The 26,695-nt window shown below is 43.6% G+C and overlaps 1 protein-coding gene across 1 annotated transcript; it reads left to right on the forward strand.

Annotated features, from left to right (window-relative positions):
* Positions 1-2,209: 2,209 nt before the first annotated feature.
* On the forward strand, positions 2,210-25,686 carry LOC149437750 (uncharacterized). The gene is made up of 8 exons (XM_089660667.1): positions 2,210-3,042; positions 7,833-8,074; positions 10,252-10,890; positions 12,465-12,695; positions 16,102-16,124; positions 20,388-20,658; positions 23,429-23,629; positions 25,043-25,686. The coding sequence occupies exons 1-8, from the start codon at positions 2,711-2,713 to the stop codon at positions 25,684-25,686; spliced, it is 2,583 nt and encodes an 860-aa protein (XP_089516793.1). The 5' UTR covers positions 2,210-2,710.
* Positions 25,687-26,695: the final 1,009 nt, after the last annotated feature.

Raw genomic sequence — 26,695 nt, forward strand, 5'->3', positions numbered from 1 at the left:
CTGGGGGGAGCCAAGGAAACTCTCCAATTTCATTTCAGATCAGGCTGTTAGGAGTGCAACGTTTCTGCACCACCACTACTCACAGAATCCTGCACTCTGCACATGTGTGAACCCTGTGACCTTTTCCCACCCATTTTCACAGTGGCAGGGCCTCGCACTATCACAACACATAGATATATATTGATATACAAATTTATATACATACAGTTGAAATTCATGTATGCAGACCCCCCCCCCCCCAAAAAAAAATAAAAAAACTGCACATACATGAAATGAATAAAGAAAGAATCCTCCTGCGCTTAATAGGATGGCTATTTTCTATTATGTAGCTGCCGTCACTCAACTTACACCACCAAGTACAAATAAATAAAGAAAAATAGTGAAGCGCTTACATTACATAAGAATTAATATAAAATAAAAAGTGCCTTCAAAAATTATAATAAATATCATATTAATATGTGACAACTCTGTATAATATACACTAATGTCTCCCTCTAATGGAGGAAGAAAAATGGTGCAACCAAACTTATTTAAAATAGTGAATTAACATTTTCACCTATGATGTATATATAATGTGTGCAAATTAGGCACAAAATTTTAGTGGTTAATTGATATATTATATGAGTTTTTATTCACTTGTATATTCACTCTTAATTTGATTTGTGGAGGTTTTTGATTAAATGCACTTCAAAATAGTATTTTTCACAGTGTGTGTTAATTCACTATTTTAAATAAGTTTGGTTGCACCATTTTTCTTCCTCCGTTAGAGGGAGACATTAGTGTATACTATACAGAGTTGTCACATATTATTATGATATTTATTATCATTTTTGAAGGCACTTTTTATTTTATATTAATTTTTATGTAATGTAAGCGCTTCACTATTTTTCTTTACATACATGAAATGCACATTTATGTTCAGGACCAGAGCAATGGGCAGTCAATGTTGTGGCAAATGTATGTATTTGCCCTGATGAAGTCATGAAGTGGGCGTGACGCAACTAGTCGGTACGTGGGGAGGAGCTTCCTGTAATTGTGGTGACGTCATTTCCGGCGTGGCGGCCATATTGGAACACCCTGTGTATTACCCATGCAGTACACCCATAGCATGTGGTAGGAGGCTGGAAGATTCATTGTTTTGTGAGTGGAAATCTACTTTTTATACCTGTTACCAATAAAATTACTGGTTGCACTATGGAGGGTCTCTGCTTGTGTCTTACTATGACCCTGGGAGGAGCTGGCTGCTAAACTGGTCGACGCTGGAGGAGGAAGATATTTTCTAGAGAGTGATCCATACTGATAGGATCGTGTGATCCTGAAAGCGTGCTAGCCCCTTGGGGTCTAAGGAAGGAGGTGAGGGGGCATTTTGGCTGTTAAGGATTGTCACGTGTGAATCACGTACACTGCACATAATTTTGCATGAAGAGTGGAGTGTGAAGTTCATCATTAAGCACAGCATCATCAGTATTATTATTATTTACTTTGGACTTTTCTTGTATTTGAACTATCGTTTATTCCTTTGTGCACTTTTTGTGTGGCACTGTTTATTATTAGTATATATGTTATTATAGTATATATTACTTTATTTTCACGTTTTTGCACGAGATATTCCCTTTGAGGGAATACATGCATGACACTGTATATGTATTGAGTATCTTGGATTTATTTTGGGGATTGAGTATATATTGTATTACGGTTCTATTAGATACTAATTAGCGCTGCACTCATAATTTTTGCAATATTTTAAAATGTATGTATTGTAGCCAGGAAGTGGTTGAAGGAGGATGGGGGAATCAGCAAGTGAAAAGAGCAAAAAAAAAAAACAGGTGAAAACAGGATTTTATGAAAAAAACAAAACATTGCGACCATTTACAATACACAGAACTTTAGGAAACGAAATGTCATCCAAGTTTTAGATCTACATTAATAACAATAGATGTCACTTTTTGTGTGATAATCACATTGTTTACACGGAAGTATTTCATTACATTCTCATGCTAAGTAAAAGACTAAAATCTGTTGACTGTAGAAACATTGGAGTCCAGGGAGTGTTAGATATAATCACACTGCATGAGGGCAATAAAGATATCAATTGTACGCAGTTACCCTTCTATCTGGGCTCCTCCTTTTCTCGTAAACCTTGACCAGGTTCTAAGGTTTATGCGGCTGTGTCTGGAAGCGTTCAGAGGGAGCCGTGTACTGTGTGTGATCCTGGAGGACAGAGCTTACAAGGGGCTCACGGAATCTATTTTTACGTCATCCTTTGGACAGAAACTGTATGCAACCACACTGGGCCAGAATTATTAACAGAGACACTGCCCGGACCAGAGGATCCACCATAGAATGCATTGGATTCATGTGGACAGAGTGACCAACCTAAAAGACCAACTATGCAAACAACAAAATGATAATGCAAACTAAGCAGTGAAAACAGGAAAGGTGCAAAAATAAAGAGAAATCTCATTTGGCTTCTAGAAGTGATGCAAGACTTAAGCTTTCTCTAAAACGTAAAAAAAAACCGGACCAAATGAACGAACCCTACAAAGATCAGGAGGAAAAGAGGGACTTAGCAAGACAAAGCAGTGTGGCAGTTAAATCCTCAACAAGACCCACAGAATTGTGACCTACGTTGTCATCCAGGCTGAAGCCCTGCCCAACCCATTAAAGCTTCAGAAATCTCAGGATCGAATGTGTCAAGACAGCTAAAACGATGGACAACACTCAGACTTCAAACAAAGCTCCAGAGCAAAAAGGAGTACAAAGTAACAATGATGAGGTCACTCCAGGACCACCAACAGAAGGCAACAAGACATCACAGAGTGCTAAAAGCGTATCAGGCAATAGAACTGATACAGGAAAGGCAACAGCTTCCAAATCTAAGAAACTTAATCAATCGCAATCAAAGGAAACAGAACAAAAAAGAGATTTAAAAATAAAAAACAAAGGCGCTACAAACAAGACACGGGTGTCCTCGGGTAATACAGTGACACCCAGAGACAGGGATGAAAAGAAAAGCCAACAAGGAAAGAAAAAACACGAATGGTAGGATGTGGTCTGCTAGTTTATGGCCACCAATAATTTCATTTTTTAGTTACTGATAATCTTTGCATAGCGTTCTCATACATTTTATGATGGAATATTGTAATGCTTATCCACCCCCTCATTCATTCACAGAACTCCTTGTATTCTGTGAGAAGAATATAAGATGTTTTATGATCAGAGGAGGTGGAGTTTGAGCAACCCGCTATCCTTTTTTTATTTATTTTTTTAAGGTGTTTATTTTTATTCTTTTTTTTTATATTGGTTGTATAATTTTTTATTTAATTTTAAGTTTTGTTTACTAGTCCAAGCATATCCGGCAATGTACGCTGTATTCAGCAATGTTGCAGGTAATTATGGATAGATTCTGGCAAGTAATTAAGTGACACAGCTGCAGCAAGTGATGTCATCACTGCTGTGTAAAAATACCATCTCCAAAATGGCAGATCTTGCACTTCCTGATGACGATCCATTGATCGATACCGGTTGAAGTTTGAAGACGCAACCTCTGCTGGCGACATTTCCACCCTTTGGAACGCACACTGGAACGCGGCGGTCATATTGGTTCCTATTCACAGGCAGCAAGGCTGAATACACGGAGTGCCAGGTTATGGGCACTTTGCTTGTGAGTTTTATTCTTATAGTTTCTCCCCATCATTAAAGTTTTTTATGGTTTTGCACTATGGGATGTTTGCTTTTGTTTCTGTTCACATGCTGAAACTTGGTTTACTGCCTGGTAGGGGAGGAAAAAGTTTAAAAAGCTCTTTTGAAACTACGCTGTCATTTATATCTATGCTGGTCATCATCCTATTGGTTACTATCAGTCAGACCGCATGATTCCCAGAATTGGTGCCATTCTTGCCATCACGCATTGGGCTAGTCCCAAACCAGGCACTTAAGACCAACCTAGAGATAGGTGGTCCATGGCTAACGGTGAGTGCACATCCATGTGGGGCACTGATTGAGCACAGAGGAGTACCTGTCATTTTTTACACAAAGTTCACCAATTAGTATTCAACACCTGGGCACTTTATTTTTCCGAATTTGGACTGAATGTTACAATTATTCACTTTGTATATGTGAAGCAATATTACTCATGTATTGTCACATTTAATGCACTTAATTTATGTGCGTTCCACATGGTATTTTGTACATACCAGGGGACGACTGACCATTTGGAAACTCAGGCACTGTCCGAGGGCCCGGGGTCAGTAGGGGGCCCCATGAGATGCCCCTGGTACCTTTTTCATAGGCTTTTTTTAGTTTGGGCAAGGACACAGGGGCCCCATAATCCCCTATTGCCCGGGGGCCCCATGAGTTGTCAGTCCGCCCCTGGTACATACAGTACATATATACAATGTTCTTCTCCCTCCACTTGTAGAAAGGTACTTACAATAATAATAATAATAATCATTATTATACAGGATTTATATAGTGCCAACAGTTTGAACAGCGCTTTACAATATAAAGGGAAACAGTACAGGGTCCATGCTTTTTTTGATAGTAGTTAGCCTATATGGGTTTTGTGAATTTCAAGCAAGATTCGCTGAAGCCCCTTGAGAATCAAACCTGGATAGATTTTCTGATTTTTATTCCCAACACGATTACATTTAATGTCTCATTTCCCAGTATATTAAATATGAATTCAAACACGTTGTTTTGAGTGTTTGGTGCTTATCTCTGTTATATTCTGAATTTATGATTTCGAAAGTATGACTCTGTCTTTTTGTCAGGAGCTGAGAGTATAACACATAACTGGTCTACATTCCCAACATCATTTTATAAGAAGTTCCTATTCATAGGTGTTCATTCTTACATGTATTTGCCTATAGCAACCAATCCAAAATCTCCCTGCTTCAGTCTTAACTTACAAGATGGCAGCATCTTCTCACCCACTTTAGAGTGTAGTTTGTCTCTGAGGGTGCTCTTGTTTTTAATAATCTGACTTGTCGACTTTGAATTGTTCCACACATGACCTTACTTTGCCATCAGCTCTGATTTATTTCATCCAGTTTGGGTTTATTATAGAACCCAAATTACATCTTAGTTTGAATCTTTGGTTTGTCTACTGGCTTCATTGCACTTCTCTGTTTTCCAGGCTGGGTTTTACTTTGGCTTGTCTGTGGTTACGATAAGCCTTGATGCCGGACATTACATCTGCTTGTCTGGAATTGAGTTTTTGCTATAAGCATCTATTCTTTTGCACCCTATCTGTCCCAGGTCATGACAATCTGTTGGGGCAATCATAGTACAACAAAACAATTAGATGCTTCCAGGAATGATGATTTCTATGGTCCCAGAGAGCTGTAGCAATGGATATCAATCCAACCACTACAATATCTATAGATGCTTCAGGATATAATACATTTCTTGATGTTATTCATTATAATATACAGGTACATCCATATCCTCCTCCATTCCAAAAGGAACATGTTTTTCATTTGTACATGCCCCCCATGACAGTGTCTATGCTTTTTTTTTTATAGTAGTTAGCCTATTTGGGTTTTGTGAATTTCAAGCAAGATTCGGTGAAGCCCCTTGAGAATCAAACCTGGATAGATTTTATGATTTTTATTCTCAATATGATTACATTTCATGTCCCATTTCCCAATATATTAAATATGAATTCAAACGCTTTGTTCTGAGTGTTTGGTGCTTATCTCTGTTATATTCTGAATTTATCTGCTACACAATTAGGCCTTGTACCCTATTTGTAATTTAAAATGGCCCTCTATATCAGTGGTCTCCACACTTTTCAAACAAAGGCACAGGTTACTATCCTTCAGACTTTGGGAGGGGGGGGGGGTAGTTGTGGCCAGTGGGGTTAGAAAATGTCTCAGTGAGAATCAACATGACCTTAGGGTTGGTCAGTAGGAGGAGTAGTGCCCCATCATTGGTATTAATAGGAGGAATAGTGCCCCATCATTGGTGTCAGTGGGAGGCATAGTGTCCCATCATTGGTGTCAGTGGGGGGAATAGTGCCCCATCATTGGTATCAGAGGAAGGAATAGTGTCCCATCATTGGTATCAGTGGGAGGAATAGTGTCCCATCAATGGTGTCAGTGGGAGGAATAGTGCCCCATCATTGATGCTAGTGGGGGGAATAGTGCCTCATCGTGGGTCTCAGTGGGTGGAATAGTGTCCCATCATTATCAGTGGAAGTAATAGTGCCCCATCATTGGTATCAATAGAAGAAATAGTGCCCCAATGTTGGTGTCAGAGGGAGGAGTAGTGCCCCATCATTGATACTAGTGGGAGGAATAGTGTCGCATCATTTATATTAGTGAGAGAAACAAGGCCCCATCATTAGTATCAGTGATAGGAATTATGTCCCACTGTTAGTGTCAGTGGGAGGAAAAGTGCCCTATCATTGATACTAGTGGGAGGAATAGTGACCTATCATTGATACTAGTGGGAGGAATAGTGACCTATCATTGATACTAGTGGGAGGAATAGTGACCTATCATTGATACTAGTGGGATGAATAGAGACCGGGGGCGGACTGACCATTTGGAAACTCAGGCACTGCCCGAGGGCCCAGGGTCAGTAGGGGGCCCCATGAGATGCCCCTGGTACCTTTTTCATAGGCTTTTTTGAGTTTGGGCATGGACACAGGGGCCCCATGATCCCCTATTGCCTGGGGGGCCCCATGAGTTGTCAGTCTGCCCCTGATAGTGACCTATTATTGATACTAGTGGGAGGAATAGTGTCCCATCATTGATATTAGTGAGAGAAACAAGGCCCCATCATTAGTATCAGTGATAGGAATTATGTCCCACTGTTAGTGTCAGTGGGAGGAATAGTGCCCCAAGGCTCACAAAGGGGCCGCATCTGGCCCTTGGGCCGCAGTTTGGAGACCACTGCTCTATATGACCAAGAAAAACACATTCCCTTCATATGACTGTGGATAATATTCTCTTTGTGTTCCATAATTGTGTTAATCTTGGCTGGATTTTGTATAAGGAAGTAATACAGATAAATTGGTTGGCATTTACAAGGAGTAAAGTACAAATGCCACCTCAAGTAATTATTTACCTTTTGGCCATAAAGTAGTGCTAATAACACCACAAGAACCATAAAAATATCTTTCTTTCTTCCTTATAGGAAGCAAGGTCATTTAAAAAAAGAGAATTTGTGGGGGGGAGGGGGGGCAACATTGTTACCTGTTTGTGACTAGTCTTTATAATTAAATAAAATCCTAATGTTTGGATTGGTAGTTAGTTTTACAACACATGTTTATGAGTGTTAAATATTCCCCATAATGGAAAATCTACCTTTAACTCGAACCTATTCTTGTGTTCTTGGCCTTCCATGTGCTCCACCATCACTCTATGTACCCATAAAATGCACAAGGTGGTCTGGATCAGTCTGGTAGGAGCTTACACAAGGCTTAAGACCTCCCTTCCCCCTATAAGATAATGCTCTGTCCTGGTAATTAGTGTCTAGAAGAGTATTGTGGATGAATGGGAGAGAGTAGCATAAAACCCCATATCGGAATAGACTGCATATCACACAGACCTCCTGTGGATGAACAAGATAGTGGTTAAGGGGTGTCCATGACTAATAAATGAACCTGTTGCACCACCTTGGATAGAAAAAAGTACACATTCATTGTAACCTAATGTTACATAATGTAGCATCTGTGAGTTCCACATTTCCATTCAACATTGCTAGATGTCTTCAGAAGGTGATCAATATTGTCATCTCCTATGCCTCCCTTCCTACAGGTCTCCTATAAAATACAGCTAACATTCAGCCTTCCATAACATCCATTGTTTCTCTTTGTCCCTCAGTCACAAGGCACTGCTTCTGTCATGGGAAGTATGCTGGAACCCTATTGGTATAGCAGCCTGCTTGACAAATGATAATAAGATTAGTGATTGCTCTTATGTGGCACTTTCACATCCAACAAAAGACACGGAATGGACACCTCTAGTGGACCAATCATCGATAGTCATCTTCTACTGTTCCCCCAATTCAGAGAAACCACTATACCAGATGGGACGCTACCTGGATTACTGCAGCAGCAAAAAAGGTGAGACTGGCTAATACTGTCCATGCTGATAAGTGATATAAAGGAAATAAAACAGAAAAATAAAGGTGAAGCTGATATGGGGAAGGGGAAACTTTGACTTGCCCTTTGGCTTGCCAAGTCATCTCTTTAACGAGTTGTTGTAGTATCCACACCCTGGTTTTCACTGTTAAATTCTGCAAAACATAAGCTTTGGAAACAAGAAAATCCAACTTCTCACTTGAGAAGATCCAGGCAGTCTCCATACTCACCATTACTTCTACGTCTTCTGAAATTGACATTGGCACTGGCCTTGGCCTTAGAAAATGAACACCAAATACCTAAACATAGACTACTATGGGCATGGACTTGTCTGTACTTCCCATTTCAATAAAAAGCAGGCAGGGGGTGGAAGTGACATACTGACTTTTTTTGCTGTTATACTCTGCTTACTTATAAATTGCAAACATATATATATTGTACATTTATGGTGGGTAATTAGATCCACTCATTGCCTTGCTCTTTGCAGCTCACATGCATTGGCCAACAGCATCTGACTGAAGGCACCTTTAAAAATTTATGGGATGCTCATGATCAAACAATGGTGTAAATTATACTACCAGGACATAAAAATGATGGCTTTGATATTGAGTTAAAATTAGAGTTTTCCCAACAGCTGCCAGTGTTTTTAAACAATTAGGTAAAAAATAATGAAAGATCCCTGTAAGGAATAACCCTCCTGTAGTGCTTACCCCCAAAGGGACCTCTCTGATTTTCTTCCCAGGTTCCTCTTTCACTAGCACACCAGCAGCCAGGTACACAGCAGCATTCACTCCTCTAGCTTAATGAAATGTCTAGGGGTTGCCTTTTTCAGTATTTATTGCTGAATAATTTTGGATTGGGCTGGGAGCTGTAGGATACTCCAGAACGGTAATAGCAGGACACTCTTGACTCTGCAGCTACTTCTTAGCACAGTCCCCTCAACAATAGCTCATTGGATTGACAGCACTGGAACACCAGAAGCAATGTTCCAGGCCAGGCAAGCCTTAGTATTGGTGCACAAGGGGTCAACAGCAGCAACAGTCACCCAGATACTGTACTCAAGTCTGTATTCACAAGCCATTGGCTACTGGGATGCCTCCTCCCTGTGTTAGGAAGACAATTCCTTAGTGGACTCTCCAGACCAGATCCTAGGTGAAATCCTTTTCCAAAGAATTTTCAGCAGGATAGACCCCCATCCCCATCGATGCACAGCTGGGACCTTGATGAAACTAGCAGAATCTATGGCTCTACTTTCTAGAAGGGCTGCCGTCCTTCTGGTTAGGAATGTCTCCTCCTGGAGAAGAACATGGCAACTCCAAGCTTTAGACTATTTATGCCCACTCCCAGCTACCATCTGGGCACCTTGACCCAGGGACTGGCTAGGACCACATAAATATTCATATTGTAGATTTGGCTCTTCTAACTCACTATTATTATTATTAGTAGTATTATTATACAGTATTTATAAAGCGCCATCAGTTCGCTCAGCGCTGTACATTACAAAGGGGGACAGAACATGCGACAGTACAGTAACAATACAATGCGATATACGAGGGGTTCGAGGGCCCTGCTTTTTCGAGATTACAATCTAGGAGGGAGGGGATGGTGGCACAGGAGGAGATAGCTGTGGGGGATGGAGTGGAAGGAAGAGTGGAGGAGGTCGGAAATTAGCAGGGGGTGGGGTAGGCTTCCCTGAAGAGATGGGTTTTCAGGGTGTGCCTAAAGGAGAGGAGAGTAGGTGATAGTCTGATGGGTTGGGGCAGGGAGTTCCAGAGGATGGGTGACACCCTGGAGAAATCCTGGAGGCGGGCATGGGAGGAGGAGACCAGGGAACTACTTTCCAGAAAACAGGGGAAAGCAGCCAAACCCACAGCCTGTGAAACTCAGAGCAGACTAGAGTAATCGCAATCAGCTCCACTGATTATAGCAAAGCTAAAGAACTAAATTTACCTAACCTAGCACCTATCTAGGAGGGTGCTACACTCCAATTACAGTACTGTAGACAAAGCACTCACAGTATGTAATTCGGCACCCTAAATTACTGCAAGATCACTGTATAAAGATCAATTCTAAGCGTCCAGTGCCCTTTGAAAAAAAATATTGCTAGATGGAGATCATGAATTTTAATTATATTTTTGTTTTTGATTTATATCGACTAGGACCAAAAAAAGTGATTGTGGTGATCGGGGAAGGCGAAAAAAAGGAGTGGATGGCTAAGTGGGAAGAAAAACAATTTTCTAAAACTCTTCAACAGTTTCGATTTTCACGGGCAGAACTGGACTGGATCACCAGGCAAGACATTATAAAAGAGATGCTGGTAAAAATAGAAAAGATGAGAAAATCCCTCATTGGTCCAACAGGTGAAGTGGAGCAAGTGTCACAAATGACGAAACAAATGAAGCAGGACAAACAAGATAAAACGAAAAAGCAACAATCAAATACACAGGACAAGGACAAAAAGACAAAAAAGCACCAATCACAGAAAGAAAATCCATTAAACAATAAAACACAACTAGAAGCACATGAACAGAAGAGCAGAGAAGAAATGAAGCAGACCGTCCCCATTGTGTCCTGGTCACCAAAGGCCGACAGTGATTGGCTGCAGACACTTCTCCGGTCTCCATATTTCAGGGACACAGTGAAGGATGTAGAGACCATCAATGTGACCGGAAGTGACCTGGAGAAAATCGCAGAACAGACCTTGTCTGTCAACACATGCATTTTATATTATAGCAAGGAAAGCCTGAAATTATTTGGTTCTCAGCTACACAGCAGTGTGAAGCTTCTGTCTACGTTTGGTAAGTATATGTCCAACTGTACAATGGGATCTACTAATAGTTACACCAGTATGAAGAAATGAAGACGTTTCATTTCCTGGTTGTTGAGGGAGAAATTTCCATTATTTTATACTAAATATGTTCTTATAACTCTAGGTAAGACCAGGATAAACCAGCTGCGTCATCTCTAAAGCACAGTTACAGCCATTTATAGAACCCTGGTTTATAGACAGGATATATCCTAATGCCTGCATTCACTATATCTGGTCCCCCAGACCCCGCATTCACTATATCTGGTCTCCCCGGACCCCGCATTCACTATATCTGGTCTCCCCGGACCCTGCATTCACTATATCTGGTCTCCCCCGGACCCCACATTCACTATATCTGCTCTCCCCGAACCCCGCATTCACTATACCCGCTCTCCCCGAACCCCGCATTCACTATACCCGCTCTCCCCGGACCCCGCATTCACTATATCCGCTCTCCCCGGACCCTGCATTCACTATATCCGCTCTCCCCAGATCCCGCATTCACTATATCCGCTCTCCCCGGACCCTGCATTCACTATATCCGCTCTCCCCGGACCCTGGATTCACTATATCTGCTCTCCCCGGGCCCCGCATTCACTATATCCGCTCTCCCCGAATCCTGCATTCACTATATCTGGTCTCCCCGGACCCTGCATTCACTATATCTGCTCTCCCCGGATCCTGCATTCACTATATCTGGTCTCCCCGAACCCAGCATTCGCTATAGCCGCTCTCCCCGGATCGGGAGGGGAGACTAGATTTAGTGAATGCTGGGTCTGGGGAGAGCAGATATAGTGAATGCGGGGTCCGGGGAGAGCGGATATAGTGAATGCAGGGTCCGGGGAGAGCGGATACAGTGAATGCGGGGTCCGGGGAGAGTGGATATAGTGAATGCGGGGTCCGGGGAGAGCGGATACAGTGAATGCAGGGTCCAGGGAGAGCAGATATAGTGAATGCGGGGTCCAGGGAGAGCAGATATAGTGAATGTGGGGTCTGGGGAGAGCGGATATAGTGAATGCGGGGTCTGGGGAGAGCGGATATAGTGAATGCGGGGTCCGGGGAGAGCGGATATAGTGAATGCAGGGTCCGGGGCGAGCGGATATAGTGAATGCAGGGTCCGGGGAGAGCGGATATAGTGAATGCAGGGTCCGGGGCGAGCGGATATAGTGAATGCAGGGTCCGGGGAGAACGGATATACTGAATGCAGGGTCCGGGGAGAGCGGATATAGTGAATGCAGGGTCCAGGGAGAGCGGATATAGTGAATGCTGGGTCCAGGGAGAGCGGATATAGTGAATGCTGGGTCCAGGGAGAGCGGATATAGTGAATGCAGGGTCCAGGGAGAGCAGATATAGTGAATGCGGGGTCCGGGGAGAGCGGATATAGTGAATGCAGGGTCCAGGGAGAGTGGATATAGTGAATGCAGGGTCCAGGGAGAGCGGATATAGTGAATGCGGGGTCCGGGGTTTAGTAACACTTTAAACAGGAACAGAGGATCAGCAATCTTTAAATTGTTTTGAAAATGTTCCATATAATTATCTGTCTGCAATCGTATTATTTTGCAGAAAAGAAGAATATAATTGTGGTGATCGATAATCTGGACAATAAAAGCACAGAGAAGGAAGCTACAAAGCTCTACAATGAATTGCCTATCAGTAGCCTTTCCAAAGACCTTTTTCTTTTTGGGAAGATGGAGAAAGAGATGGATTATCTGACACATCTCACAATGAACCAACAGGCCACCCAAGAAGCTGTAAAAAAATGGAACACGCTCCAAAATCTGATAAATGAGAAAAGTAAGAGTTTCTGAGTTGCACTCTCTCTTTGTCTAGAAGTTGTTCAACTAATTGCAAATCAATAAATTGAATAAATAATCTAGATAATGAAAACATTAAATTGTGTGTAAAGGCAGAAGTTTTTTTTTTACTTTTTACCTTCATACGTTCTATCTATGAAGGTAAAAAAGCCTTCTGGGTGCAGCTACCCCCTCATCCCAATTTATACTCCCCTAAACCCAATCCAGAGATGTGCACAGGAGCCTTGGCTGTCCCGGGTCTCTCTCTCCTCATTGGCTCACACAGCAGCGTGAGCCATTGACACAGCCAGTGAGCGACTGAGGACAGAATGGGGGCGGGGCCAAGCCACACTCTCTGTGTGAATGGACAATGTGCATTCACAGGAGCATTGCTCGGGAGCGAGCCTACTCAAGTGCCCCTTAACAAGAGGCTTGCTACTGGGGGCACCTGGTAGTAGGGAAGAGCCAGGACTTCCAGCGAGGGACCCAAAAAAGAAGAAGATTGGGGCTGCTGTGCAAAACCATTACACAGAGCAGGTAAGTATAACATGTTTGGTATTAAAAACAAAATAACCTTGAGAATCACTCTAAAACAGAATATGTGTTATTAAAATCAGTTTGAATTTCTGATAACTGTACAGAGCATCAACCTGAGGTGCCCTTCTTTTGTACGTGCACCAATGTATATGGGCTCATTATCGAGACGAAACATAAAAGGGCATGCTCTCCTCGTGCATTACTGTGATGACAAATTTATTAAAAAATAGATGACAAATGGATACTCACAAACAAGCCATAAAAACAGACATAGAACCAGGTCTTTCAGTCCCAGACAGCGGGGTTCTGTTCCATAAGTGACCAATATGAATGACTGACGCATTTCGGGAGATGACCTCCCTTCCTCGGAGCTGATAATACATTTGTCATCATGGTAATGCACGAGGAGAGTGCGCCGTCTTGTGTTTTGTCTCGATAATTCCTAGATTCCCAGATCTGTGGAGGGCTCATCAAGTGACAGACGTGTGAAATTGTGTAACACCAAGATTCCAGCGCTGTTCTGGTTATCATTGCCATATGGGCTCATTATTAACTACTTCATGTCCAGATCAATTATGACATTTCTCACATACTTGTTAAAATCAGCATTTTATTATTATTATTTTTTTTTTTGCTATAAAATTTCTTATAAACCCTGATTTTATTTTAAATATTCTGAAAGCTGAAGCCCTTAAAAATAAAATGGTGGTTCTTGCAAATTTTTATGTTTTTTTATGTTATGATATTTGCGCAGTGATTTATCAAACACAAATTTTCAGGAAAAATACACTTAAATGCATGTTAGTGCGCACAAACACAATATAATACCATTTTTTGGTACAATGTAAAAGATAATGCTTCGCCAAATAAATAGATACCAAACATGTCAAGATTTAAAATTTTACATGTTTGTGAAATGGAAACAAACGATGGGACCTAAAAATCCCCATAGGCAGCGCTCTAGAAACCCTTCCAGGTTACCAGTTTAGAGTTACATATGAGATCTGGAGCTACAATTGTTGCTGTTACTCTGACGTGTGTGGCAATGCCTAACATGTGTGGTGCGATCACGGTTATATATGCGTGTTCACATTTGCATGTGATTTATTCTGTGACAACTAGACTGTGCAATCTGGAATATTATATATCAGCTGCAACCACACACACAGTATATACAATAACATTGACAGCTTCCCCGCTGCCCTATAGCAAAATTACTGCTACAGGGCAGCAGGGCTGCGCAAAATTACGTATATATACATGATTTTGCATTACACGCGTGCACTGCCCTACCCGCACCATCATTGGCGGCTACAGATGTCAATCACCAGGAACCCGGCCAAAGATTCCCCACTGGCACCCGGCTATCACCGAGAAACTGGTGACAGGGGAGAGACCTCAGGTCTCTCTCCTGCCAACAAGGACATGCTGCTTTGTATTTCTCTGCACAGCATGTCTCCCTAGCACACAGTTAACCCTTTGATTGCCCCAAATATTAACCCCTTCCTGCCCAGTGCCATTAGTACAGTGTCAGTGCTTTTTATTAGCACTGATCACTGTATTGGTGTCATTGGGGATGTCAGGGACAGTTCGTCAGTTCCCACCCCAGTGTCAGAATGCCCTCTGCAGTCCTGCTGATTGCCACCATTACTAGTCTAAGAAGAGAAAAAAAAAAATCCCAGTATACTATATATACCGCCATTTGTAGACGCTATAACCTTCACATAAACCAATTAATTTACACGTATGGGATTTTTTTTTAGCAAAGACATGGAGCAGAATTCAGTATGGCCTAAATTTATGACGAAATTTGATTTTTAAAATTTTTTTACTGGACATATTTTATAGTAAAAAGTCAAAAAATGTTTTTTATTATTCCAAAATTGTTGGTCTTTTTTGTTTATAGAGCAAAAAATAAAAAAACACACAAGTGATCAAATACCACCGAAAGAAAGCTCTATTTGTGGGAAACAAATGATGTGAATTTAATTTGGGTGCAGGGTTGCATGACCGCGCAATTGTCAGTTAAAGTAATGCAGCACCGTATCGCAAAAATGGCCTGGTCAGGAGAGGGGGAATCCTCTGTAGGGGGAGGGGTTAAAGAAAATTTACAAGTGAGTAATCATTAGTGTGAGCAGGCGGGGGGGGGGGCTGTTTTGGGAATTTAATTAATTTGTTTATCTTTTAATTATTATTATTATACAGGATTTATTTAGAGCCAGCAGTTTGCTCAGCGCTTTACAATATAAAGGGAGACGCTACAGTTACAATACATTTCAGCACAGAACGAAGAGGAGGGCCTTGCTCAAGGAGCTTACAATCTAAAGGAAGGGGGAGGTGGTACAAAAGGTAATAGCTGCGGGGGGATGATCTGGTGGAGGTGACTCAAGTACAGTTCTTAGGTGGAGGTGGGGTAGGCATCCCCGAATAAGTGAGGTTTCAAATATTGCCTAAAGGCAAACAGGGTGGGGGCTGACCGGACATACTGGGGTTGGGAGTTCCAGAGGATGGGAGAGGCTCTGGAGAAGTCCTGGAGGCAAGCGTGGGAGGAGGTGACAAGGGAATAACACAGCAAGGTGTCTTGGGGAGCAGTGGAGAAGACGATCTGACTTACATTGAAAGGAGGCTAACCTTAGTACTGTATGTTATGGGAAAATATTGCAGTTCTTATGTCACCTATTATCTGTTATGTGTGCCAATGGCATCGCTGGCTTTTCATTTGTTTTGCTCGTTGATTATTATTATGAAAAAAGTATAATTGGAAAGAAAATGATTGCTGGTATTATGCCTTGTACTTTTGAAGAATTGATAAATGCCACTTTAAATGATGATGTTTGTTAATTCAGTTCCATTCTGTTTTACTCTCACAGTTGAGGGACTTGACCCACCTCCGGTAAGGATTGCAAAATATTATTTGATTTATAGACAGTGTAAGGAAATTGTCTGCTAGGTCCCTGCTTTCCAATCACCTTCCATAACTTCGGGAATTGGTCCTAGACATGACTTAAGCTGAGACTCTAATCTGCTGCGCAGCACTGCTGGGTCAAATCACTATTCTACTGTAAGGTGTTACTAAACCCTGGACCCCGCATTCACTATATCCGCTCTCCCCGGACCCCGCATTCACTATATCCGCTCTCCCCGGACCCCGCATTCACTATATCCGCTCTCCCCGGACTCCGCATTCACTATATCCGCTCTCCCCGGACTCCGCATTCACTATATCCGCTCTCCCCGGACCCCGCATTCACTATATCCGCTCTCCCCGGACCCCGCATTCACTATATCCGCTCTCCCCGGACCCCGCATTCACTATATCCGCTCTCCCCGGACCCTGCATTCACTATATCCGCTCTCCCCGGACCCTGCATTCACTATATCCGGTCTCTCCGGACCCCGCATTCACTATATCCACTCTCCCCGGACCCTGCATTCACTATATCCGGTCTCTCCGGACCCTGCATTCACTATATCCGCTCTCCCCGGACCCCGCATTCACTATATCCACTCTCCCCGGACCCTGCATTCACTATATCCGCTCTCCCCGGACCTCGCATTCACTATATCCGCTCTCCCCGGACCCTGCATTCACTATATCCGCTCTTCCCAGGCACCGCATTCGCTATATCCGCTCTCCCCAGGCACCGCATTCACTATATCCGCTCTCCCTGGACCCTGCATTCACTATATCTGCTCTCCCCGGACCCCGCATTCACTATATCTGGTCTCCCCGGACCCCGCATTCACTATATCCGCTCTCCCCGGACCCCGCATTCACTATATCCGCTCTCCCCGGACCCCGCATTCACTATATCCGCTCTCCCCGGACTCCGCATTCACTATATCCACTCTCCCCGGACCCTGCATTCACTATATCCGCTCTCCCCGGACCCTGCATTCACTATATCCACTCTCCCCGGACCCCGCATTCACTATATCCGCTCTCCCCGGACCCCGCATTCACTATATCCGCTCTCCCCGGACCCTGCATTCACTATATCCGCTCTCCCCGGACCCTGCATTCACTATATCTGGTCTCTCCGGACCCCGCATTCACTATATCCACTCTCCCCGGACCCTGCATTCACTATATCCGGTCTCTCCGGACCCTGCATTCACTATATCCGCTCTCCCCGGACCCCGCATTCACTATATCCACTCTCCCCGGACCCTGCATTCACTATATCCGCTCTCCCCGGACCTCGCATTCACTATATCCGCTCTCCCCGGACCCCGCATTCACTATATCCGCTCTCCCCGGACCCCACATTCGCTATATCCGCTCTCCCTGGACCACGCATTCGCTATATCCGCTCTCCCCGGACCCTGCATTCACTATATCCGCTCTCCCCGGACCCCGCATTCACTATATCCGCTCTCCCCGGACCCCGCATTCGCTATATCCGCTCTCCCCAGACACCGCATTCACTATATCCGCTCTCCCCGGACCCCGCATTCACTATATCCGCTCTCCCCGGACCCCGCATTCGCTATATCCGCTCTCCCCAGACACCGCATTCACTATATCCGCTCTCCCCGGACCCCGCATTCACTATATCTGCTCTCCCCAGACACCGCATTCACTATATCCGCTCTCCCCAGACACCGCATTCACTATATCCGCTCTCCCCAGACCCTGCATTCACTATATCCGCTCTCCCCGGACCCTGCATTCACTATATCCGCTCTTCCCGGACCCTGCATTCACTATATCCGCTCTCCCCGGACCCTGCGTTCACTATATCCGCTCTCCCCGGACCCTGCATTCACTATATCCGCTCTCCCCAGGCACCGCATTCGCTATATCCGCTCCCCCCAGGCACCGCATTCACTATATCCGCTCTCCCTGGACCCTGCATTCACTATATCTGCTCTCCCCGGACCCCGCATTCACTATATCTGGTCTCCCCGGACCCCGCATTCACTATATCCGCTCTCCCCGGACCCTGCATTCACTATATCCGCTCTCCCCGGACCCCGCATTCGCTATATCTGGTCTCCCCGGACCCTGCATTCACTATATCCACTCTCACCGGACCCCTCATTCACTATATCTGCTCTCCCCGGACCCCTCATTCACTATATCTGCTCTCCCCGGACCCCTCATTCACTATATCTGCTCTCCACAGTACACAGAACATGGAAATTGAATTATTTTAGTAAATATAAAACTGCTAAGTACCTTTTCTCATCAGCAGTATATAGCAGTCTTGTCTCATATGCTTGTCACAGTGTGGGGGTACCTGACCAGGAGGGAACCCCTTTGCAAAGCACCTTCATCTCATGATGATGAGGACAAGGGCCTCTTGCTCAGAACTCTGACTCGCTGATTGTGGGGGTCTGCAGGGGATTTATCGCAATCTGGAAGCCCCCTTTAACAATAGCAAAAGAAATCTCTCAATGTACATCCATCGGGTCGTCCAGTGATTTAGATCCACTTCAATCATAATGATTGATGCCAACACCTGCCAAAGGAAAATAACAGCCAATCGCCAACATCCTTGTGACTATTTGTGCTCTACTGACAGCTCCGGTGGATGACTGACCCCAGGTAATATCATTGACCAAGAAGGGACATGACCATTTCTGGTCAATGACATCACAGGGACCCAAAGGGGTTTATTTACTAAAGCTGGAGAGTCCAAAATCAGACTCCCTTCTGCATAGAAACCAATCAGCTTCTAACCTCAGCTTGTTCAATGAAGCTTTGGCAATGAAACCTGGAAGCTGATTGGTTTCTATGCAGAAGGGAGTCTGATTTTGGACTCTCCGACTTTAGTAAATAAACCCCAAAGAGTCTTCAGGTCTAGTATGAATTTTAAGTAAAAAATTTAAAAAAGATGAGCCTGAGGTTTCCTCCCCCCCAAAAACATCTGAGCATGCAGGAAAGGGGAGGGTGAGTGTATGATCCCCCTCCCGAACCATACCATGTCCTGAATATTGGGTGGGTCTCTATATTGATGAGGACCAGGGCCTGACATTTTTAGGCACCCCCTATTGCCACCCCTTTGCTTATACAGCTGGGGAATTCCCCCGCACACTCAGCTCATTCATATTCTCTGACAATCAACAGCCATGGCAAGCCCATTGCACTCTTACCAACGAACAGAAAACACCTTCATCTTACATCCCTTATTGACCCCAATCCATTTTTTCAAAATGGTGAAAAAAAATTTCCTGATTTTTTTCTAAAAGACTACAAATTTCCTTCATCCTAAATCATTATTATGTGTCCTATACTTTTCCAAAATCTTAGGAGTCTAATGTATCTTCTGCCAACCACACTTTAATAGACCACGGTGTCATTTCTGATTGTTCTCAGGTTTAGAAGGTCTGATGTTCTTTTTAACATTGAATAGAAAACTTTATTGAACGAAAAAACAGAGATAAGACATAAAACTTATACAATACAGGGAAAAGAAGTACAATCAGCATGGTACATCAAGAACATATAGTACATCGCAAAACATTACCCGGGTCACAAATTGGGTACAAGTCCGGGGGGTGAATATAACAACGAACAATGCATGAACAGCAAATCAGGTCAAACAAATGGAGTGAATATCAAAATACCAGGAGCCCAGGGAAAAAATGGTAGAAGGACGGGTTTGGGGGAGGGATGGGGAAGACCCCTCCCCCAACAACCCTGTTCGTCAAGCCATCTAGGTATTGGGGGAAAACAGTCATCTATCCCATATTTTGTTATATTTCGTGGGACATCCTCTATGCATATAAATAAGTTTTTTGTATGGTAGAGTGGAATTAACCTCGATCAACCAGGTCTGTAGGTTCGCCAGTAATTTACGGGCACTGAATAGATTTTCGTGTAAAAGGGTAACAAGAAATTTATCCTCGGGTATATCGGGGAGGGAGCCAAATAGGCACACTCTGGGGTTTAGTTGCTAAGGTGAACCCATATGATCATGCAGAAATTTGATGATTTGTGCCCAGTATGTCTGAACAATGGGGCAGGACCATATAAGATGGAAAAGGGTACCCGTCTCGCCAAGGCAACTCTGGGGGACTCTGCTCTGGACAATATCTAGAGATCCGGAGGGGAGTGAGATATCGTGATGTAAGATATAGAGATGGGTAAGCTTGTCAGAGAGTCTCGGGGACCCATGTCTGATGTTTAACCTAAAATGTATCTCTGTAGGAACCATTCACTATTGGGATCTTCTCCAGATCTGCAAAAGACGATTATGATTGGTTGGAGAAATTGCTGAAATCCCCACAATTTCAGGTTTTTGTGACTGATGTCAGACCGTTTTATATATCTAACAAAGGATATGATGATTTTTATAAAGCGGTCACTAATTGCACCTTTGGGATCCTGTATCACACCAAGAACAGAGGGAGAGTCAATCTCACCGATGTCACCGACTCCTTGTATGACATGGAGATAGAACATATGTCATCTGTACTCGGTAAGTAATCGCTCAGTAACCAATGGTAAAGTCTTCCATTGAACAGAATCAGCTTGACTCTTAAGATAAGATGTTATTAGATAAGATAAGACTTTATTATGAGTTTTCTGAGCAATGAATGCTTTGGAATACCAGGACAAGCCACAAGTCAGATATTGGCTATGAAATGTAGAAGTTTCTGGTGTCGTCACGTCTTGTCCGGTGGACCACGCGCGAATAGTGGTGTTCCGCATGTGTTGTGCTGCCCAGCAAGTGTACACAGCCTTCTGATTTGAATCTCCTGCAAGTGCAATACTTATATATATGTTCTTGTTCAAACATTTTTATTAACAAAGAGAAAAAAAAACGTAACGACACAAACAAGGAGACTTTGTTGATATACATTGGACATGGAAGAGGCAGTAGGACATTGAAAAAATGAATGAGGATCACATTACGAATGTCTATACATTTCTGGCGAAAACAGGTACAGAAGAGTCGACAATAGATGACAATATTGTCCTAGCCAATCAGAGTAGCGTCTCCCAAGTGCATTAAAGAAATAAGGGGAAGTTTGGAGGGGGGTCAGACGGAGGTGGAAGGGAGGGTAGGGGAAGAGAAACAACAACGATGACTCCATGAGCATTCAACAAGTTTACAGCAGACCCTACGTGTTGCCTACGAAGGACTATTGACAGTATCCTTGGCGCACCGTATATAAATCAAGGGAGAAGGAGTGATTCATCAAAGTTAGGCGGGAGGAAGCGCTCTACCCAGGGGCTCCATATGTGCAAAAATTTAGGAATCGTGTCTAGAATTGTGGCTTCCACCTTTGCATGTATCATGGCTTGCGTAATTCTGGTTTTGACGGCGGCAACACTTAGGGTGGGGGATTTCCAGGATTTCGCTATAACCTGCTTAGCTGCCGTCGTAACTTGCATAAGGAGCTTGAATTGTGAGTTGGAAATGCCAGGGGGGCACTGATTGAGTAGGGCTGTTGTTGGGTCGGGTTACTTATATATATTTTAATAATAAAAGCAGTATTACCCTAGGGGCACACCTATGTGTTGTACGCAGTGCTTTGCGTTTTGCAGAAACGCAGTAGAATCCATTTAACATGATTTCCTATGGGACAGATTCACATCTCCACGTTTTCATCCGGTGCATTTTTTTGGAAAGGGTCAGGGACTTTTTTTAACGCAAAAAGTTGTGTTTTTGGATCTATAGACTTTAATGGAAATGCTGCGGAAAAATATGGTTTTCTTCTGTTCAAAAAAACAGATGTTAACAGATGCGGACATTAACGGATGTGAACAGATGATTATTATTATTATATAGGATTTATATAGCGACAACAGTTTGCGCAGCACTTTACAATATAAGGGGGGCGGTACTATTAAAATACATTTCAGTACAGAAGGAATAGGAGGGCCCGGCTCGTGGAGCTTACAATTTAAAGGAAGGGGGAGGTGATACAAAAGGAGATAGCTGCGGGGGATGATCTGGTGGAGATGATTCAAGTACAATTCTTAGGTGGAGGTGGGGTAGGCTTCCTTGAATAAGTGAGTTTTAAAAGATCGCCTAAAGGCAGAGAGGGTGGGGGCTGACTGGACATACTGTGGTAGGGAGTTCCAGAGGATGGGAGAGGCTCTGGAGAAGTCCTGTAGGTGAGCGTGGGAGGAGGTGATGAGGGAGCTAGAGAGGAAGATATCTTGGGAGGAGCGCAGTGGGCGATTTGGGCGATATTGGCGGATAAGGTTGGTGACGCAGCTAGGGGCAGTGTTGTGGATGGCTTTGCATGCTGTGGTTAGTATTTTGAATTTTATACATTGGGTTAGTGGAAGCCAACGAAGGGATTGGCAGAGAGGGGTGGAGGACACTGAATGGAGGTCAGTGGAGGGATTGACAGAGAGGGGCAGCAGTCGCTGATCGGTTGGTAATATGTATGAGTCTAGCAGCAGCATTCATAATAGACTGAAGGGGGGATAGCCTGTGTAACGGTAGACCAGTGAGGAGGGAGTTGCAGTAATCGAGGCGGGATATAACCAAGGCGTGGATAAGCTGTTTTGTGGTGTCATTGGTCAGAAAGGGGCGGATTTTGGAGATGTTCTGGAGGTTGAGGCGGCAGGATTTAGCCAGTGAGTGGATGTGGGGCCCAAAGGAGAGGTCAGAGTCTAGGATTACACCTAGCACCCTGGCATGAGGGGAAGGACCAAAGGTAGTGCTGTTGATCTTAATGGTAAAGTCGTGAGTGGGGGATCGGGGGGAGGTAATATTACAAGCTCAGTTTTGGAAAGATTGAGTTTAAGGTAGTGATGTGACATCCATGCTGATATGTCGCTCAGTAGATTTGTGATACGTGAGGAGATTGAGGGGGTGAGCTGGGGAGTGGAGAGATAGATCTGGGTGTCATCAGCATAGAGGTGGTATTGGAAGCCATGGAGGTTATCAGTTGGCCCAGGGAGGAGGTGTAGAGAGAGAAAAGGAGGGGCCCAAGAACAGAACCTTGGGGTACCCCAACAGAAAGAGGGAGAGGAGGAGGAGTTGTATGTGACACTGAAAGTGCGCTGAGAAAGGTAAGAGTAGAACAGATGATCATCCGTTTCCATCCGCTAGTCCATAGAAATACATGGAGGTTGATTTTTCATCCATAAATGGACAGATGTAAAATGGACATACGGAACGCCGGTGTGAAAGGGGCCATATTTATTCTTGAGATGGTAATTTAAGACATTTTCTTGGTAGCAGTAACAATAGTAATAGGACATTGCTGTCTTTCTGTCTGGCACAGGGCAGTACAAGGTTTTGGTGGTAATAGACGACCTCAAGGAGAGCGGAGCAGAGGAAAAGGAGAGGATTCTCTACACTCAGCGCAGTATCCTCAAGTACTCCCGCAATCTGCTTCTTGTCACCCCGGAGGAGAAGACGGATGAAGGCAAGCTCCTGTCCAAGTTGATGGAAGTATTTGCGTCTCCTGCGATGGACGAACCAGGTACTTTTATTTTAGATATTTTTTGCCCTGGTTCACACTAGCACAATTTTACAGCAACATACAACATTCCGGTGACAGTGAAAACACATCATGTTTATTGCTGCCACTTGAGTCGCTGAAACAACAACAAAAAATACTTCTTGCACTACTTTTAGGCGTTTCTTGAGCTGCACGGCTCTCATTGACTTCAATGTAAAATCGCCTGCAAGCCGTACATTTGTCTTGATTGTAGAGACTTTGCTGAGACTTTTGAGGCACTGCTTTTTCATTTTTTAACCCTCACCTCTCCCTGATGTCCCTAGTCATCCTTACTGCCTAAAAACTTCCTTCCCAGCACATCCCATTCACACCCAAGCATAGCGAAATGTATGTTCCCAGTCACGCATTTAGGCAGCCCAGTCACTTGAATAACATGCAATAAACACCCTAAAGTGTTTCCGCTATACTCAGAAGAAAGTTTTTAGGCAGCAAGGATGACCAGGGAAGAGAGGTAAAGGTAAAAAAAAAAAAAACACTGATTCATCACAGTCATATAGGAATGCATCTTATGAGTAAAGTCATTTTAAAATCGTTTTGAAGTCTTGACTTTCATGTCGCACTAGTGTGAACCAGGGCTTAAGAATATATTTATTACAGGTATTTAGCGCCATCAATTTACGCAGTGCTTTCCATATATATATTGTACATTCCAGGGGCGGACTGACAACTTATGGGGCCCCCAGGCAATAGGGGATCATGGGGCCCCTGTGTCCTTGCCCACACTTAAAAAAGCCTATAAAAAAGGTACCAGGGGCATTTCATGGGGCCCCCTACTGACCCTGGGCCCTCGGGCAGTGCCCAGGTGCTCGAATGGTCAGTCCGCCCCTGTTACATTCACATCAGTCCCTAAGCCTCAAGGGGCATACAATCTAAGGTCCCTAACCCTCAAGGGGCGTACAATCTAAGGTCCCTAACCCTCAAGGGGCGTACAATCTAAGGTCCCTAACCCTCAAGGGGCGTACAATCTAAGGTCCCTAACTCACATTCATACATACACATACTAGGGACAATTTAGACAGGAGACAATTCACCTACCAGCATGTCTTTGGAATGTGGGAGGAAATTGGAGTACTCAGAGGAAACCCACACAGGCACAGGGAGAACATGCAAACCCCAGGCAGGTGGTGCCATGGTTGTGATTTGAACCAATGACCCTACTACTGACAGCTGGAATTGCTAACCATTTAGCCACTGTGCTATATAATGAACAATGTGCAATCTGTGAAAGAATAAATGTAAAAAACAAAAACTGGGTCATACATTGAATAAAGAGTGGATTAATATTCTGTAATATACTCTTCATATTGTTTTATATATAGCAAAGTGTGCTTGAATCAATAGAAAATAAGTTGTGTTTTTTCCTGTTTGATACAGAAATACTAAAAGGAGCGTACAAAGAAACAGAGAATTCCGAAGGAGTAAAAGAAGTAACAAAAGGAGATATAAGCAGTGATACGGGGAAGACTACTACAGGGGAAAGCACAAATGATCCGAATAAAGAGATTAACAAAGAGAAGGCTGCTATAGATAATAACACAAATAATTCTGTCAAAGTGAATCGGAAGAACGCAAAGGACGCAACAACATCAGTCAGAAAGAAGAGTACAACATCAGTCTTAGAGAAGGATACAAAGGATTCAGTTGGAGAGAAGGATACAAAGAATTCAGTCAGAGAGAAGGATTCTGATGGAGATAATGACACAAAACATTTCAAAGGAGGGAACAACTCAAATAATTCTGCCAAAGAGAATGACTTAAATTCTGCTACAGAGAATTTTACAAAGAAAGTTAGTAAGAAGCATGACAATAAAAATGTTGACAGAGGAAATAATACAAAGAATGTTGATTCAGTGAACAACACAATGAATTTGGATAAAGGAAATGAAGACACAAGTTCTAATAAACAGACTAAAACAAATACAGAAAAAGAAAAGAATTTACAGAATGGAGCAAAGAAAAATGATGAACCAGATGTGGAAGACGAATCATTAGTGACTGTAATGTCAGAACAACTCTGATAATGCTGGGTGTGGGGCTATTAAGACACCTGAGACCCCAGCTAGTAAAATTCAGACAACAATATCCTCATGGAATTGACCTAGCAATCGACTTTTAGAGACAGTAACAAAAAAATGATATATATATGGATATATGAGAATGATGGAAATGGTGTGTATTTCACATGGCTGCTGACATACATACAACATGATTATAAAGCACTTATTCTGTTCTCCATAGAAAACTGAATGACTGGTAATAAGCAGTGATGGTGGGTACATACAGGGCCATGGATAAGGGGGTACCACCAGTTCTCCTGTATGAGGCCCAGGCCAGCAGGGGGGGGGGGGGGGTGGCAGGAAACTGGGTGAATCACATGTGGGCAGGGAGGGTGAGCTGCACTGTGTGGGGCAATTACTGGATCTGATCCCCTGTATGGCTCCCTCTGCAGCAGCTGAAAGCTGGCTTCTTCTTCTCTCCTTCCCATTGGCTTTCAGCTGCTGCAGAGAGAGCCATACAGGGGATCAGTTCCAGTAATTGCCCCATGCCCCACCCATCACTTTCCCTGTGCACCATATGTTTCCCTCTGCTGCCAAGGCCCCCTGTGTGCTCCCACCCCCACAGTTCTGCTAGTTTCCCTCCTCTCCTTTCTACCAACAACTGCAAGAACACAATAAGATCCTTCAAGATGGAGAGTGGGGGAGGTGTCTGGTAAATATGTCACTAAATGAACACAATGAGTAATCGGTACTAGTCAATGAAGCATAGTAAACTGTGGGGGAGGTTTATTTTGGGGGGGTCTGTCAGTTTGGCTGTATGGGGCCCCCTGGGTACATGGGGGAACTGCACATCACCAACTTTATAGTTACTTTTATCAAGTATTCACTTAATGGTATTGCTCTCTCTTGTGTGGGTTAATGCCCCTCGTGGCTGGAGGCCATACTACTGCACCGAGCCCCACACTGGAAGTCTAACGTCCTTTCACCTGCCAGAAACACTCTGTCTATGAACATCATTTTGAGGGAAATA

The sequence above is a fragment of the Staurois parvus genome, unplaced genomic scaffold (genome assembly GCF_062004578.1).
Source record: "Staurois parvus isolate SC_StPar_1 unplaced genomic scaffold, SC_StPar_1.0 ptg001260l, whole genome shotgun sequence".
Taxonomy (NCBI): Eukaryota; Metazoa; Chordata; class Amphibia; order Anura; family Ranidae; genus Staurois; species Staurois parvus.

Coding starts and splice junctions, on each gene's coding strand:
- LOC149437750 (XM_089660667.1), top strand. CDS start 2,711: ATGGACAACACTCAGACTTCAAACAAAGCTCCAGAGCAAAAAGGAGTA. Junction 10,891..12,464: donor GAAGCTTCTGTCTACGTTTG/GTAAGTATATGT, acceptor ATTATTTTGCAG/AAAAGAAGAATATAATTGTG. Junction 20,659..23,428: donor ACATATGTCATCTGTACTCG/GTAAGTAATCGC, acceptor TGTCTGGCACAG/GGCAGTACAAGGTTTTGGTG.